The 16,075-nt window shown below is 48.9% G+C and overlaps 1 protein-coding gene across 4 annotated transcripts in view; it reads left to right on the top strand.

The window, feature by feature from the left end:
- GPR161 (G protein-coupled receptor 161) overlaps nt 1–16,075 on the top strand; it is a 34,472-nt gene that overhangs the window by 3,519 nt on the left and 14,878 nt on the right. For all 4 annotated transcript variants that reach the window (XR_016022702.1, XM_019747440.3, XM_019747439.3 and 1 more), the window contains exons 2-3: nt 11,264–11,681; nt 13,917–14,641. Coding sequence is in view for 3 of the 4 variants with exons in the window: in XM_019747440.3 (XP_019602999.1) it covers nt 11,308–11,681; nt 13,917–14,641 (1,099 nt within the window). In the remaining variant the exon portion in view is untranslated. The remainder of the gene's footprint in view (nt 1–11,263; nt 11,682–13,916; nt 14,642–16,075) is intronic.

Below are 16,075 nucleotides of genomic sequence, written 5' to 3'. Positions count from 1 at the left end.
ATTTTTATGTGGTTAAATCTGTGTTGATTGTCTTGGTGGCTTTAAGGTTTCTGTTACGTAGGAAATCCTCTTCGATCTTAAATTAAATTTTCTCTTTCCTCCCCATTTTTTCCTTGTTTTTTTTTTTCAGTTTTCATTTAAGCCTATTTTAAATTACCGTTTCTTTTACTTTTTCCCAGTTTCCCTCCTCTCTGGCACCAGGGAGGTCAGGGTTTGAATTGGTCAGTGAGCTTCTTTAGCCAATGTAGCATCTAGAATATCTTTCACTTTTCTAGTGACTTTTTTCCATCAAGTCTTAAGGACGAGCTCTTCTCCAGGTGGGAGAAGAGGCAGAAAGGACATCTGGACAGTGGAAACGTGATCAGGTACAAAGTCCTGGAATTGGAGAACAGCATGAGTGTTTGGAGAACTGAGTGAGCCGGGAAGCCGGAGTGGAGGGTACTGCAAATGAATACATTCTGCAGGTGCCAGAGAATGACAGGCACAGTCAGGCTTGTGGAGGGGACCGTCAGTCTAGCGGCAGATTGGAGTGGGGGTGAGATCAAAGGTAAGGCCATGGGGTAGAAATGTCTGGTAGTCATCGGGGGAAGTTGGTGAGGCTCTTGGCTGGGGCAGCGGCGGGGAGGATGACATTTTGAGTGAGAATTTAGTGACGCGCTCCCTGCCTGTGACCGGAATGGAGCCGACCAACACTGACTGCTTTATATACGTGAGCTTATTGAGAAAGTCCGTATGGAAGTGCAGACTCAGGCATGTTCGCTAATCAACCCCAGGTCACACAGAAAGTCTCAGGCAGGGCCTTACCCCATCAGGACCACCTGGCAAGAGTGGTCTAGGGTGTCCAGTTTCTGTCCTGAGTGATTGGATGTTGCTGGTGTTTTCTTTCTCGGATGGAGAAAACATAAAGAACAGCATATTGCGGTGGTAGCACAGAGATGAAGCGTGTCATTTTGCACATGTTACATCCGAGATGCCTGGGTGTGACATACGGAAGAAAACATCTAGTAGGTGGGTGGGCATGAGTCTGGAGCTGCAAAGAGTGGACTAGGCTATCGATGGAGATTCTGGAGTCATCACCGTGAAGTGGGTTCAGAGGGAGCTTAAAGAGAGAGATGAGGTATCCAATAAGTCTCTTTCTTTTGCAGGTGGTAGAAAATCCAGTCCAAATTGGCTAAAGCAAAAAGGCAAGTTATTGGCTCAGGTCATTACAAATCTCAGGAGTGTATTTGGCTTCAGGTATGGGTTCAGGAGGCAGACGACCCTATCAGGTCTCGTTTTCTTGACGTCGTCCGTCTCAGGCTGTCCCCTCATGATGGCTAGTGGGAGCTACACGTTCAGATCCAATGGGAGTGGGAGCTGTCTCTCTCCCAGCTGCCCCACAACAGTGCTGGCATGTTTCCTAAACTGATCTGGTCAGAGGGGCCTGGAAGATGATTGGCACGGCACACGTTGTGTGTCACGTCCGTGGAGGCACAGGAACTGAGGCTCACTGTGAAACGGGTGACTCTCCCGAGGACCCTCAGGGGCAGCTACCAGAGCATGGGGAAGCGATGCATAGGAAACAGATGGTTAGTTTCCTTTGCAGGTGAGGAAGGAAGAAGTGCAGATGGCAATCTTGGGACACAGCGCAGGATGATTACAGGTGGAGGGACTGGTCAGGAACAAAGGAGGGAGAGGCAAGCCAGAGCAGAATCAGGGAAGCCAAAGGAAAAGGGGTCTCAGGAAGCAATGGAAGTAGTCAAAGGTGTCCGATGCTGTAGAGACCTCAAGGAGAGGTCTGGTGGATTCGGCTAGGAGGTCACTGGTGACCTTGTCCAAAGCAAAGATAGTCATGTATTGGTAACTTGACTGGAACTGCCTCATATTTCTACCCGTCATCTGCATTGCCCCCCAGCCCCAGGGACAGCCGGGTAAGAGCAGAGATGTCACGATGGCAACCAGGAAATGTGGGCTTTGCCGGCAATTAGGTGGACGACGATGGGTAACTCATCTTACCTCTTTGGGCTTCAGTTTCGTCTGTAAAATAACACAACTACAATGAGGGACTTCCTAGACCTCATTTAGGTCTCAGATGCTGGAGATGAATGGAATCTAATCACACATTTTCCCAAAAAATATGTGCCTTCTCTTCAATAGCAGATCAAAGTAGATATTAATGAATAGGAGGGATGTGAAATATGTAAATATTTCCTTTTTCTCCCACATGCAAAGAGCTATTGGGGAAAGTGCAAAGGGGAAACTGAGGAAGACTTTCTAAGCCACCTGGAGGGGAAAGTACCCTCATCTAAAATAGATACTTGTGCTGAGACATGTCTGTCTGAAAGGAGAACTAAAATATAAAGAGAAAACTGTAGATAGTAATTGGTGGTAAGGGTCATGTGGGGGTGGAAGGTTCCAGAAAGGGTTCTTCAGAATTTTGCCCTTAAAGTGGACCTTGAACTAGATTTTGGAGATGCTGTGTGGCAGTTGGATGGGCAAGTCGGGAGCTCTGGGAGCGGCAGTGGCCTGTCTGCCGAGCAGGGGCTCCTCACCACACCATCGGTTTGGCTGCCTGGTGACTCACCACAGACACTTCTGGCAGCAGCAGCAGGTAGACTGGGGCAGACTTGGGCAGTTCTGACCTGGTCTGACCCTGCCTTCAGGATTTGCTAGGATCCCAGATCCAGGCAAGATGGCCACGGGCCAGTGTCTGGAGGCTTTCAGGAGCCTGCTCTGGAAAAGCTGGCGTTTCTGCTCTTCTCCCACCCCGAGGGACAGCGGGGCCCAGGTGGGGGTGTCCAGGGCCTGGCAAAGGAACGATGCCTGCTTTTGTGCTGCTGGAAAGTTATTTCTGTAGGAAGGTCTTGCCCTACCTTCAATTGCCAAAGCTTCCCCCTCGCGCTGGGGTCAGACGACCGCTGCTTTTTCTCCTTTTCCCAAAAGTGCTTTCTCTTGGGGCTTAAGACTCTCCCCTGTGTGAGTTGTCTTCATGATGATTTCAGCTGGTTGGTGGTGGATTTGTCTGGGAGGCTCAAACGGACCCTCCCTCATCCATGTTGACCAGGAAACACGAGGGCTATGATGGCTGCTTTCAGTATCGCTGGGGGAGGCCTGGGAGAGAGGCCAGTTGCCCTTTGAAAAAATTCAGCTGACGGTCCATGGCTCAGAGTCCAACTTGGCTTAGTACTGAGAGTTCCTCTCGGTCTCCAACACGCACAAGAAAAACTGTAGCAGGAGTTTGCTGAACAAAAAGTGGAGTTTTGCTTTACCCAGGTCACTGCGGGACTGTCCCTTGTGAGGAACAATCCGTGCCTGGGTTGCCTCGTCTGTTACAGGAGGAGGTCACTCCAGATGCTTCTCTGTGGTTCTTCTCTGTCGTGGGTGAGATGCTGTGAAGGTAGCTACTTGCTTCATTTCATGATTCTCCAAACCCTGTGGGGGAGAGAAGTTAAAAAGAAGGTACCCTGGGTTTTGGGTTTTGTTTTGTTTTTTTATTATGATAAAACACAACGTCAAAGTTACCATCGTAGCCATTTTTTCCCCGTCTTAGCCATTTTTAAGTGCACAGTTCAGTGGTGTTAAGTGTATTCATGTTTCGTGATCATTACCTCGTGATCCATCTCCATCTGGCTTCATCTTGCAAAACTGAACCTCTGTACCCCTCAAACAACAACTCCCATTTTCTCCTCCCCCAGCCCATGGTAACCACCATCTACTTTCTGTTCCTATCATTTTGACTAAGGACCTCATATAAGTGGAATCATACAGTATTTGTCTTTTGGGGACTGGCTTGTTTCACTGAGCAACACGTTCTGAAGCTTCATCCATGTTACAGTGTCAGTCAGAATTTCTCTGCTTTTTAAGGCTGAATTATGTCGACACAGTACATTTGCTTATCCATACGTGGGTCAGTAGACACGGGTTGCTTCCACCTTTTAGCTCTTGTGAATAATGCTGCCATGAATGTGGGCATACAACTTTTTCTTCAAGACCTTGTTTGCAATTATTTTGGGTATATAACCAGAAATAGAATTGCTGAAGCATATGGTAATTCTGTTTAATTTTTTCAGACTGTTTTCTACAGCGGCTGTACAACTTTACATTCCCACCAATAGTGCACAGGGGTCCAGTCTCTCCACGTCCTCGCCAACACATGTCATTTTCTGGGTTTTTTGTTTTGTTTGATAATCGCCATCCTAATCGGTGTGAGGTGATGTCTCATTGTAGTTTTCTTTTGCTGTTCCTAATAATTAGTGATGTTGAGCATCTTTTCATGTGCTTATTGGCCATGGGTTGTTTTGTTGTTGAGTTTTAGGAGTTCTCAGTATGTTCTGAATATTGATCCCTAATTGCATTGTGATTTGCAAATATTTCCTCCCATTCTGTGGATTGCCTTTCTACTCTGTCAAGAGTGTCTTTTGATGCACTGAATTTTTTAATTTTCACAAAGTCCCATTTGTCTATTTTTTCCTTCTTTTGCCCGTAGCTTTGGTGTCATATCCAAGAATTCATTGCCAAGTCCAGTGTTGTGACTTGGTATATTTTGGGGCTTGTCCTCAAGTCTCAATGTCTCTTTCCCCCATTTATTTGTGTGGTTTTTTTTCTTTCTTTCAATAAATTTATTAGACCAACAGATCAATGAAATATTTAACTTATTAAATAGTCATTCATTCTACAGGCAGGGAGCGTATTCCCCGGAGAGGACAGGCAGAAGCAATACCAGCTAGAAATGGGAGCACACAGCTCAGCTGGCTGGAGCAGAAGGTCCGTGAGGGGTTGGTGGGTGAGAAGGTACAATGTGGAGGGACCACACCATATGAACTCTGCTGTGCTCTGGTGAATGGATGGAGTGAAGATGGGGGGAATTCTGCAGCCAGAGGACCAAGCGGTAGAGCTACTACCTAAACCAGGCACTGAAGCATCCTGAGCCTCAGTTTCCCCATTTTATTCAACCAGCACGGGGTACCAAGCACTAGACAAATATTAACTCATTGATTCCTCCCACCAACACTAGGGGCAGGTACTCCTGAGCAGGAGTATTATCATCCCCATTTACAGATGGGGAAGCTGAGACCCAGAGAGGCTAAGTGACATGTCGAGGTCACAGAGCCAGTAGGTAGTGGAGCCGGGATTTGAACCCAGGCTGTCTAGTTCCAGAGTTCGTGCTCTTAAGCACATGTTATGCTGTCTCTCCAAAGTGGGAAGAGGGTGATTTCTACCTCTAAAAGTTACTTTCAAGGTAAATGAGATGATGTATATAGAGGTACGTTGTGTGTTGCACAGTGTTTTGCAACTACTGGTAATTATTAGTTAATAATAATGAAGCAAAAAAAAATTAATAATAATAATGAAGCAACATCCTGGAAATGGGTAAGATTCTCAGGGGGGTGGGGAAAGGAATGGATCAAGGGGTGAACCTTGGGAAGTGTCTGTGCCCAGCGGCAAGGGTTTGCCATGGAAAGACATTTGACAGACTCACGGCTGAGGCACTTGTAATAGTCAGTGGCAGAATCTGGAGCAGCGCCCTGGCTTTCAGACCTCGGCCCCTACACAAGGATGAAGGGCAGCGCGGAAGGGGACCAAAGCCAGGTCTCTCCCCCTGCAAACCGAGAATTCAGACGGGGCCACAGGTCACTGGGGTCCTGGCTGCCGCTTCCTTTCCTGCCCTGTGCATTTTCCCAAGCAGACCAGAGCTCAGCCCGGCTCTGAGAGGTTCTGAAGCAGGACGTTACGAGGGGTGTGGTGCCCACATGGGGACAAGGGTAAGAGCACTGTGCATTGTCACACAGCCGGGGTTGTCTGGCCGGCCACATCCATCGGGGGGCTGCAGAGGCCAAGTCACTGCACCCACCATCTTTGGATCAACTTTCATGGGGCTGACGGAGAACAATGAAGGGAGGGCAGCGAGGGGGGCCCAGGGATCCTGTGATCTCTTTCTGGCTCTCAACCAGTTGTGTGGCCTGGCTTGTAGGCGGGTGAGGTTGTGGGTTTGCTCTTTATCTCAGTTGCTTTAGTACAGGACAAGGTGGTAATTAGAACCGTCTTCCCAACTGTACCAGCCCCCTCCCCCTGCCCCCTGCCATGCCAGCTGCTGACTGATGTGTGTAAAGTGCTTTGAGCTGCTGAGATGAAGAGCCCCTGAGAGTATGGCCAAAACAGCATCACAGTGACCTCACCTGGGCTGTTTGAAGTGGTGTTTAGGACTGTTTCCTCGCCTGGACGGTTGTTTATTCGAACAGCTCTGTACCCACCTGTTGGCCTTTGAGCTGGGCTTCAAACCCACAGGTCCGGTGGCCTCAGAGTCTGTCCATGAACCACACAGTCTCTTTGACAAATGCAGGGCGACAGCACTGTGAGCAGGAAGAAAGAAGTCCACTGTGAGTCGATGAAAATCAAAGAGTTAGTGGTCAAAATATGAGGTGAGACCACAAAATATCCACATTTACACAAACAAGAGAAAGAGAATCCACTCTTTATTTTGTAGTAATGCTGTCCTTGCGAATCAAGGCATTTCTAGAATGATTTCTTGGGGATTACCATGCAAACCAGTTTATATAGTGTCACCTTTTTTTTTTTTTTTAACCTAAAATGGTACCAATTTCTCACTTGAGTGATAAGATTTGGCTTTGAATGATTTGAGGCTGTGGTCAGTTGTCTGATCCAGCCAACAATTCACCATCTCTGGGAATGGTCCAGAAGACCGAGGCTATTCAAGAGAGGAGTGGTCACAGTACATGACACCAGGACAGTAACCACAAGTAAATGTCCAGACTTCCCTGTCACTTGCCTGGGAGGGGGAGCGCTCTTTCTCAGGAAGAATTTCCGATCTGTTTATGAAAGCCACAGTCGCTTTACAGTCCGTGGTTCCTCGGAGCTTCAGCATGAGGGGATTTATCTGGTCTGGGCAGGACGTCGTGCGCGTAGGACTGAAACACCCTTATGTCTGGCAGCAGACCTGGCCGGGAGAGTGGAAATGTGAGTCACACTTGAATTTGCTTCATGCCATGGGCCCTGGCTTGTAAGCGGGCTGCCTGCCAGGAAGCCTTCACTCTCTGGGGCATTCCAAACCTTCTCTCTTGTTCTTTAAAAGTACACCCCGGGGGATTTGCTGGGGCTTGTGCCGTCCCTACTCTGGGCCTGGCGGAGGCTGGGATTGTGGATTTCCCTGGGTGGGCAGGTCTTTGGCCCCATTCCCCCTCTGCCTCCTGGGGAGGGTTGGACCAGAGCATATCAAGGAGGGCTGCCAACCCTGGGCTCTGATTGCACACTTAGTTCACTAATGTGCCTGCTGACAGGGCCACTGGAGAGTAAAAAGGTCAAGGAGAACTTCATTCCCCCCTTTTGTTTTTAAGTTTTGCATCCTATTTTTACTCTTAGTGGTTGCCCTTATAATGCTAACAGTCATATTTGACTTCACAATGACAAAGTTTTGAAGGCTAGTACATTCATCATTAAATTATTGAGTTACCTACCATGTGCCAGGCAAACAGCCAAAACTAAAGTCTCTGCCTCAAGACCAACTTACGATATTTTTACTCCGATCACACCTTTAAGACCTTACATTTTGCTTCATGTTTTAATTTCGTTTTGTTTTCAAAGCTCTGAAGTTAGCTATTTTTATAGCATTTGTTGTTGATGTTTCACTTTTTAAAGTTAAGTTTTATTTTTTTGCGGTTCTTAACTTAGACGTATCCAAACATTTACCAGTTTCTTTGGTGACACTTGATTCTTGAGCCCCACCTCTCATTTCTCGCTTCAGTTTCCTTCCTGAATGAGGATCATTTAATAAGGAGTCATTATTGCACGTCCAGGTTTTGTTTGCCTCAAAAGTATGTTGTGCCCTCTCTTGAGTGGCATTCTCGAACTTTAGGGCAAGAGTTCTTTTCCTTAGCAGTTTCAGAAGATTTAAAAAAAAAATTTTGCGTCATATTTAATCCAGCACGTCTGTGAACTTGGAGTAGGAACGCTGTTCACGTCAGCCAGGTCCACTGTTGCCAGCAATGATTTCCATAGTAAACGAAAAACGTTAGCTTTGCGTGGCGGAAGTGGTCATACCTTGGGAAGTACTTCCTGTCCATTCTCTTATTTGCCTCTTACATTTTCCATTTCTTAATCTTTCTGACTGCATTTTGGGGAATTTCCTTGGACGTATTTTTATATTTATATTGGAATACTGAGTTTATATTGATAGCTTTCAATCACCAATCTAATACGACAGGGTCTTCCCCACCTTTCCCTTGTCTAGAACTCCTGTCTCCTTCCTCCCATCATAAGGAACAGTGGTTCGGCAACATAAGCATGTATATTCAGTTACAACACTCAGAATACATTTTATAACTACATCTAACCTACTAAGTCAACTAAGGATGTATACCACGAGGGGTATGCAGTCAAAATACTGTATCTAAGAGCTATTTGAAGCCATCTTTTCTCTGTATGGTTGTTATTAATCAGATACACAGGCTTTTTTTTTTTCCTGTTTGCAATCAACTTTATGTTGTATCCATTATTATTTACTATTTTAGCATGTAAAATATTTACACGGTTCTAAGATCAAAACTGAAAAAATACTTAGAGAAATTTTACTTCCATCTCTCTTTTAGATTCTGGTTTATCTTTTCTGTTTTTGTAGGGTTTTTTTTTTTTTTTCATAAGTAATGCATAGTTATATTTTGTGCAAATGTATTCTTATTTTCCTTTTTCCCTTATTTCCTTTTTTTTCCCAACTAGTACCTCAATGAATAAAATAACCCGTGTACCTGTTCACATTCTGAACCTATATCTTCAGGGTCAATACCTAGAAAGAGAATTGCTGGGTCAAAGGGGGTGCATATGTCGTTTGCGGGTGGGCCCCACTCCCCTCCGTAGGCTGTTCCATTTTGTGTTCCCATTTGGAGTGTGGGAGAATGCTGGTTTCCGCCTTGCCTGCAGAGTGCTGCCAAGCTTCTGAAGTTTCACTGGCCCGGAAGGAAAGAAGTGGTATCTCAGTGTAGTTTTAATGTGCAGTTTTCTGACTTTGAATGAAACAGGGTATCTTTTCATATGTTTAAATACCACTGGTGTATCTTTCTCTATGAATTCTGCTTGTCTTTTCCCCAGCGTTGTTGAGGTATAATTGACACAAGTTTAAGGTTGAACAGCATAATGCCCTGATATGTGTACATATTGTGAAATGCTTATCACAATGTTTGGGTAACACCCATTGCCTCACATAGTTACAATTCTTTTTGTTGTTTATCCTTTATCCACTTTTCTGTCTTTTTTTTTTTTCATCTTCTCTCTCAATTTTTTAAAAGAAATTCTTTGTAAATCCGAATGATTAGTCCTTTTTCTGGGATATAAATTGTAAATATTTTCTCTCATTTTATCATTTGTCTAATGACTCACAGTCCGTTTTCTTGATCACCACATTATCACATGTGCAGTTAAGGGTAATAGGCTTATGTAGGACCTTATTTTGAGACACCAGTTACATTGCTTATAAGAGTTAACAAAATCCAGAACTCACAAAATAAAGACAAAGACACAGCTACAGAAGGCTTACCTATAACGTACAGTCATAGCATCAAGCTGGAGGAACTTAACATATTGCATAACTGAATCAAAATTCAGAATATTTTAGCAGCCTGGAAACATGGGCCAAAATGTACAAAATAGAATTTAGTAGAAATTATGTTTTGTATTTAGGCTTAAAAACACTAATTTCATAGGTTCAAGATGGGGGATACCTGCCTTCACAGAAATTCATACCTGTGTAAACTTTGGGTTTTAGTTGACCACACACTTATATACACCCAACAGGGTCATATAGTGGCTAAAAGGAAATGCATTCTCAGCGGGATTAGCCAGAGGACTTATCCTGATCATGGAGGAAATTGCCCCTTTGTCCTTGACACTTACCAGACCACATCCAGACTGTGCACTCAATTTGGGGAACCCCAAGCCCAGAGGGTCACAGACATCCGAGAGCAAGTGCAAAGCAGGGAGTCTGAGTTAGTGAACCGTCCGGAAGGCATTATCAGGAACCGGGAGATTGCATCTGGAGAGGGGAAAGCAAGGAACTTGTGAAGTAGTTCAAGGCTGTCGCGTGGAGGAGACATTAGAATGATTTGGTCCTACTCAAGCGAGCTGGACCTGTGGTCTGACCTACAGCAGCCAGGCTCCCTGAGAAGGGGAACTTTTTAATTAGGACTGCTGGTGAGGGGAAGGTAGCCTACTGGCTCCCTGTGGCCAAAGGTGTTTGGACAGAAGTATGGGGGGCGGGGGTGAGGGGATAGGCACTGGTTCTTCTTGTCTGGCTCATGAGAAGCAATCGATCCTTTCCTTCCGGTGTCTTCTGTTTGTGGGGAACAAGAGCAGGTGGGGGAAGTGATCTGTGGGATTTTTTGGCTGATTAAAGTAGCTGAAAATTTTGGAGAAACATTCGTCTGTAGGATTTAATGCTTACATGTGTCAACGCTGAGTTTTTGCCAAGACCCCGAGCCAGTTTCCTGAGAGCAGGAGCTGCACCTTCCAGGGTGGTGTCTATGGGCCCACAACTCCCACTGGTCCTCCGCTTCCCATTTCTAATCAGGGCTGGGGCCCTTGGCCCCCTGACCATGTCTGATGGGACCAAGAATGATGTCTACGGGTCATCCTTGTCTAAGCCCTGCTCGGGGACACAGAATGGCCTCCGTGATGATCTCGTTGTTACTTGAATGTGCACACCAATCACCTGGGGATGGGATCAGACGCAGAAGTCAGAGGTGGAGCCCAAGATGCCTTCTCTCCTAAGCTCCAGGTGACGCTGCTGCCCGGGACCAGGGACCACCCTGAGTGGCAGCAGGGGATGAAGGCAGCGGTCCACAGTGCGCCCCCCCACAAACCATTTGTAACAGAAGCAGCTGCTCTGGGCTGCTTGTTTCAAATGCAGATTCCTAGGCTGCACCTCTGATCTCTGGGACCAGAACTCTAGCAGTGCAGCCCAAGAGGCAGCTCTTTGGGCTGGCTCTCCAGGTCCATTAAAAGGTTCGGTCCATTAAAGGTTTGGAACCACTGGCCTTGGGAGAATGGCTAGCGTGGTTTACACTGGAAGAGTGCCTCATTCAAGGGGCGCAGTGAGTGAGTCTACACAAAGTTGGCTGCAGAGAATAGGCCACACAGGTGTACAGCCTGGTGGGGAAGGCTGACTGAGAGTCTCTGGACCAGCTGGGTGGCCGGGGGCCTCCACGGCTCCTCTGTGAAGGTCTCATGATACAATCTGATGACCCTTTTCCTGTTCCCTGGTCTTGCCTTGTTTTTCCAGTCGTCCAGCATGCTCCGCTCACCCCACGCCCAGGCACACTGACCATGAGCCTCAACTCCTCCCTGGGCCACTGGAAGGAGCTGAGCAACCTCACTGAGGAGGCGGGAGGCGAAGGCGGCGTCATCGTCACCCAGTTCGTCGCTATCGTTATCATCACCTTTTTCGTCTGCCTGGGCAACCTGGTCATCGTGGTGACCTTGTACAAGAAGTCCTACCTCCTCACCCTCAGCAACAAGTTCGTCTTCAGCCTGACCCTGTCTAACTTCCTGCTGTCCGTGCTGGTGCTGCCATTCGTGGTGACGAGCTCCATTCGGCGGGAATGGATCTTTGGGGTGGTCTGGTGCAACTTCTCTGCCCTCCTTTACCTGCTGATCAGCTCGGCCAGCATGCTGACCCTCGGGGTCATTGCTATCGACCGGTAAGCTTGCCAGGACTTAGAGACCTGGGGAAGGTGTGCCGAGGGGACCTGGACAGGTCCTCTGGGACTTTGCCCCCGTCTGAGTTCCTTGGGAGGGTGTCAGGGGCTGTGCAGGGAGAGGGTGAGAAAGCCCAGTTCAGCCTTTGCTTCCATCCCTTCAGCCAGAGCAGCCTGGATGTTTCTGATCTGTCCTGCATGTCATTTCATTTTTTAAAAGAGGTTCCGTTGCTTAAATAGAGTTCTAGAAACCTCTGATTCTGAGTTGATAGATAAGAAAGGGAAGCTGAGGAAGGTTTGTTGCTTTGGCTTGGAGCTGGACTGGGGGGTGGTCCCCAAAGAGGCAAGACTGTCGCTTCTCCAGAGTACAGGGAGCTCAGTTTGGGTTGTCTCAGGGGACGAAGACAGTGGCACCTGGGAGAGATGGCGAGTGCTTTTACAAATCTGGGTTGTCCCTTCCGGCGGTCTAGCTGGCTCAAACAGTAAGAAGTGGTACTGCTGATGTCCCAACGCTATAGTGGCTGGGTCCTTCAGACTCCCGCATTATGCTGTCAGAGTTGGTTATGCGAGTCTCGCAGGCTTTCACAACAAATTTCCAACCCCTAGATTCATCCTGTGGGTTGGCCTTTTGCCAATGGTCCCTTCATTCATCTCAGGCGAGGGTAGACTTCGTGAGGCCAGAGAGGGTCGATTCACGTTCAGTGTGACTTACAGGATTGGGGAGGAAGCTGGCAGAGGAGTCAGGGAAACACAGAGGCGAGAGCCAGTGAGGTTGTCACTGGGTGACCCAAGTTCCCAGGCTCCCTTGGGACCATCAGGGTTTTAGCCAATGAGTAGTCACTGGATATCCATCCAGACGCAGGCGTCCACTGGCCTGAGGCCAGAATCCTGTCGGCTGTGTGAACACAGACTGAAGGAAGCAGTCGGTCATTCCACCCTGTGGGTGATGAAACTCCAGCTCCAAAAGTAATCTTCTAATAAGCGAGAGTGTTGGTTAGTTATCGTGAGGAAAACCACTAGTGCTGTTAGGAGGTTGTGCAGGGCAAGTGGACGTGTTCGCCCAAGGTGACTGCAGTTGGCTGAGGTTTTCTTCGTGTTTGTAGTGGAGCCACCTTATTAAAACCAGGGCCCAAATGGCTGGTCTTGTGGCAGGCCAACGAAGCATTTGGAGCCCTTACATGCGTGACAGCCTTTCAGTTACAAGGGACATCAGGAAAGCCTCTTTGGGACCAAGGGTCGTACTTGAGCTCATGTCTAAAAGTGAGTTGTTGGAGAACAGATGGAGAGCTTCAGAAGACAGTTCAGAGCTCAGAACACAAAGGAAACCGCTTGACTGTCGGCCTGTGTTCCCGTACAGGGGGTTGGGGGGTTGCTTTTGTTCTGCATTTTCCTTTGAACCTGCAACGAGGCTTAAAGTAAAACAATGAAGTTTCAAATCTAAGAAATCCATTTTCTTGTGGGCAGATGTGGAAATGTCCTGTGTCTTGCTAGAAGTGTGGATTTGTGCATTTCAACTGTACATAAGTTTTACCCCTTCCCCCCCTCCACCAAAAGAACCAAAGTGACCCCTGGTGGGTGTGGATCTACACAGGCAGCGCTGTGGCCTCTCTGTGGGGGAGACTGGCCCCCTGGGAGCCAGCGCTGGCCCTCTGGTCTGGCATGCCAGTGGGACTCGGACTCAGCTGGGAGGAATCACTGTCACGTCCACTGGACTAGCTCATGCCCAGAGCCTTAGTCAGCGAGTGATATAAACACCATGTGTTACACTAAAGCGGAAGCCTTGCCATAAAATAATAGTAACAACAACTGGGTCTTAAGGATAGCCAGAAGGCCGTGCTGCAGAGGACAGCTTATTAATCGTAACCCTTTTTAGGAATGCCAGAACAGCCAAAGGGGCCAGGGACAGTGAACAGTCCCCAGGCCTGGCCTTCCACCCCTAGCTGCACTGTCACCTTGAGGTGTCTGAGCTCAGAGAACCTGCACGTGTTTTCAAGGGCCGAGAAAAGTAGAAAGTTGCCTCGATTCTTTTTCAAAGTGAAGGAAACCTTCCCAGAAGCTCCCCGTAACCCCACCCCAGCAACCCCCCCCCCCCCCATCACATTTCTTGAAACAGCGTTTCCCGTGGATGAAATGCCTGGGGGTGGGGGCGCGGTGCTCGCTCCCTGGGGGGCAGTGGGCGTCCATCTGTGTGTCTTCTCCGTTCGGACTCCTCTCTCGCCTCCCCCCGTCCTGTTTCAGCTACCACGCTGTCCTGTACCCCATGGTGTACCCCATGAAGATGACGGGGAACCGAGCCGTGATGGCGCTCGTCTACGTCTGGCTTCACTCCCTCATCGGCTGCCTGCCGCCTCTGTTCGGCTGGTCGTCCGTGGAGTTTGACAAGTTCAAGTGGATGTGCGTGGCCGCGTGGCACCGCGAGCCCGGCTACACCGCCTTCTGGCAGGTGTGGTGCGCCCTGCTCCCGTTCGCGGTCATGCTCGTGTGCTACGGCTTCATCTTCCGCGTGGCCAGGGTGAAGGCGCGCAAGGTGCACTGTGGCACCGTGGTCATCGCGGAGGAGGACGCGCAGCGGGACGGGAGGAAGAACTCCAGCACGTCCACCTCGTCCTCGGGCAGCCGCAGGAACGCCCTGCAGGGCGTGGTCTACTCGGCCAACCAGTGCAAAGCCCTCGTGACCATCCTGGTGGTCCTCGGTGCCTTCACGGTCACCTGGGGCCCCTACATGGCGGTCATCACCTCGGAGGCCCTCTGGGGGAAGAACTCCGTCTCCCCGAGCCTGGAGACCTGGGCCACGTGGCTGTCCTTCACCAGCGCCGTCTGCCACCCCCTGATCTACGGACTCTGGAACAAGACGGTCCGCAAGGAGCTGCTGGGCATGTGCTTTGGGGACCGGTATTACCGGGAACCGTTTGTGCAGCGGCAGAGGACGTCCAGGCTCTTCAGCATTTCCAACAGGATCACAGGTAACGTGGGGCCTTGTCAGGAAAGGGACGCCCACCTGCAGCCAGGTGTGCCTGGGGTCCTCGCAGCTGCTCTGGCACCTCCACAGGTGAGGCCTCAGACTGCGGCCTCAGGCTCAAGGCGCAGGTGTCCTTTGGGGAAGGACTATCCCAGAGGGTCTGCTGTGATTCCCGCAGCCTTCCCGAGCTGAGCAGCTTAAAGCAGGGGACGCCAGAGTTCAGAAATCTGTTTTCTGTCACCCCAGCCATGGCCGGCTGGCCTCGAGTGTAGTTCCTTCTGTCTAGAGACAAAAGAACCCAAGCGTTGAACCAGGCTGCCTTCTCCGCTTGGCCAGCCCTTTCCTTGCAGCGTTCTTTCACGGGCTCCTTCCCCTCCTCACCGCTCATCCCGGGACATGCTGTTCGATCTTGGGCCTTTCATCGCAGGTCTGTGGTTTCCTCATAGTGTCCCTGCTAATTCAGGATGAGTCAATGCCAAACCTCGGCCCCCCCCACCCCCACTGAAATGTCACTGTAGGGTACATGTAAAGCTGCTCTGATGATTGATTTGGACCTAACAAGGTTTGGGACACCATCCCACCTTCTTTGATAAGATCCAAAGGAATTACTCTAGTCAGGGATGGACTTTCTTACGCCTCTTTATTTTGAAATAATTTTAGACTTGGAAAAACAGAGAATTCCTGTCCATCCAGCTTCCCCTAGTGCTAACATCTTGCCTAGCCACAGCACAGCCACCAAACCTACGAACAGTGACGCTGGGCAGTGCTGTGAACTACAGACTTGATTCCGATGTCACCCATTTTCCATTTATGTCCTTGTTATTCCTGGGATCCCGTTTAGGATCCCATGTTGTATTCAGGCGTCCCCTCTCCCTTTGCCGTCTTCAGGTACTGGTTCTTTCCTTGTCGCGTATGACATGACACTCTTGAAGAGTACTACTGGCCAAGGGTTTTATAGAAAGCCCCCACCTTGTGTTTAGCCCATGTGTTCTCAAGATTAGAATGGGGTCGTACGTTTTTGGCAGGAGCACAGGGGGTGATGTCCCCTTCTTAGTGACCATATCAGGGGCACATATGTCACTGTGCCTCATTACAAGTCATGTGACCCTTGCTCTCTTGGTTAATATATTCTTCAGCTTGAGCTGCTGTAACAAAATACCATAGACTGGGCGCTTCAACAACAGACATTACTTTCCTCCCAGTTCAGGAGGCTAGACATCGGGATCAGAGTACCCGACGGTAAAGGTCCAGTGAGGGTTCTCTTTCTGGCTGTCTGCTTGCTGTGTGCTCACATGGGGGTGAGGACAGGAGAGAGAGCAAGCTCTCTGGCCTCCTCTTAGGAGAACCCCACCCTCTCAAAGGCGCCATCCCTGAATGCCATCACCTCAGGGGTGAGGGTGTCAGTGCATGAATTGGAGGGTGGGACACTGACATTCAG

Source organism: Rhinolophus sinicus, chromosome 11, assembly GCF_057876585.1.
Source record: "Rhinolophus sinicus isolate RSI-liver-muscle chromosome 11, RSI-T2T, whole genome shotgun sequence".
In the NCBI taxonomy this organism is placed as follows: Eukaryota; Metazoa; Chordata; class Mammalia; order Chiroptera; family Rhinolophidae; genus Rhinolophus; species Rhinolophus sinicus.
The sequence above is the reverse complement of the archived record's forward strand: the minus strand, read 5'-3'. Positions and strand labels throughout refer to the sequence as shown.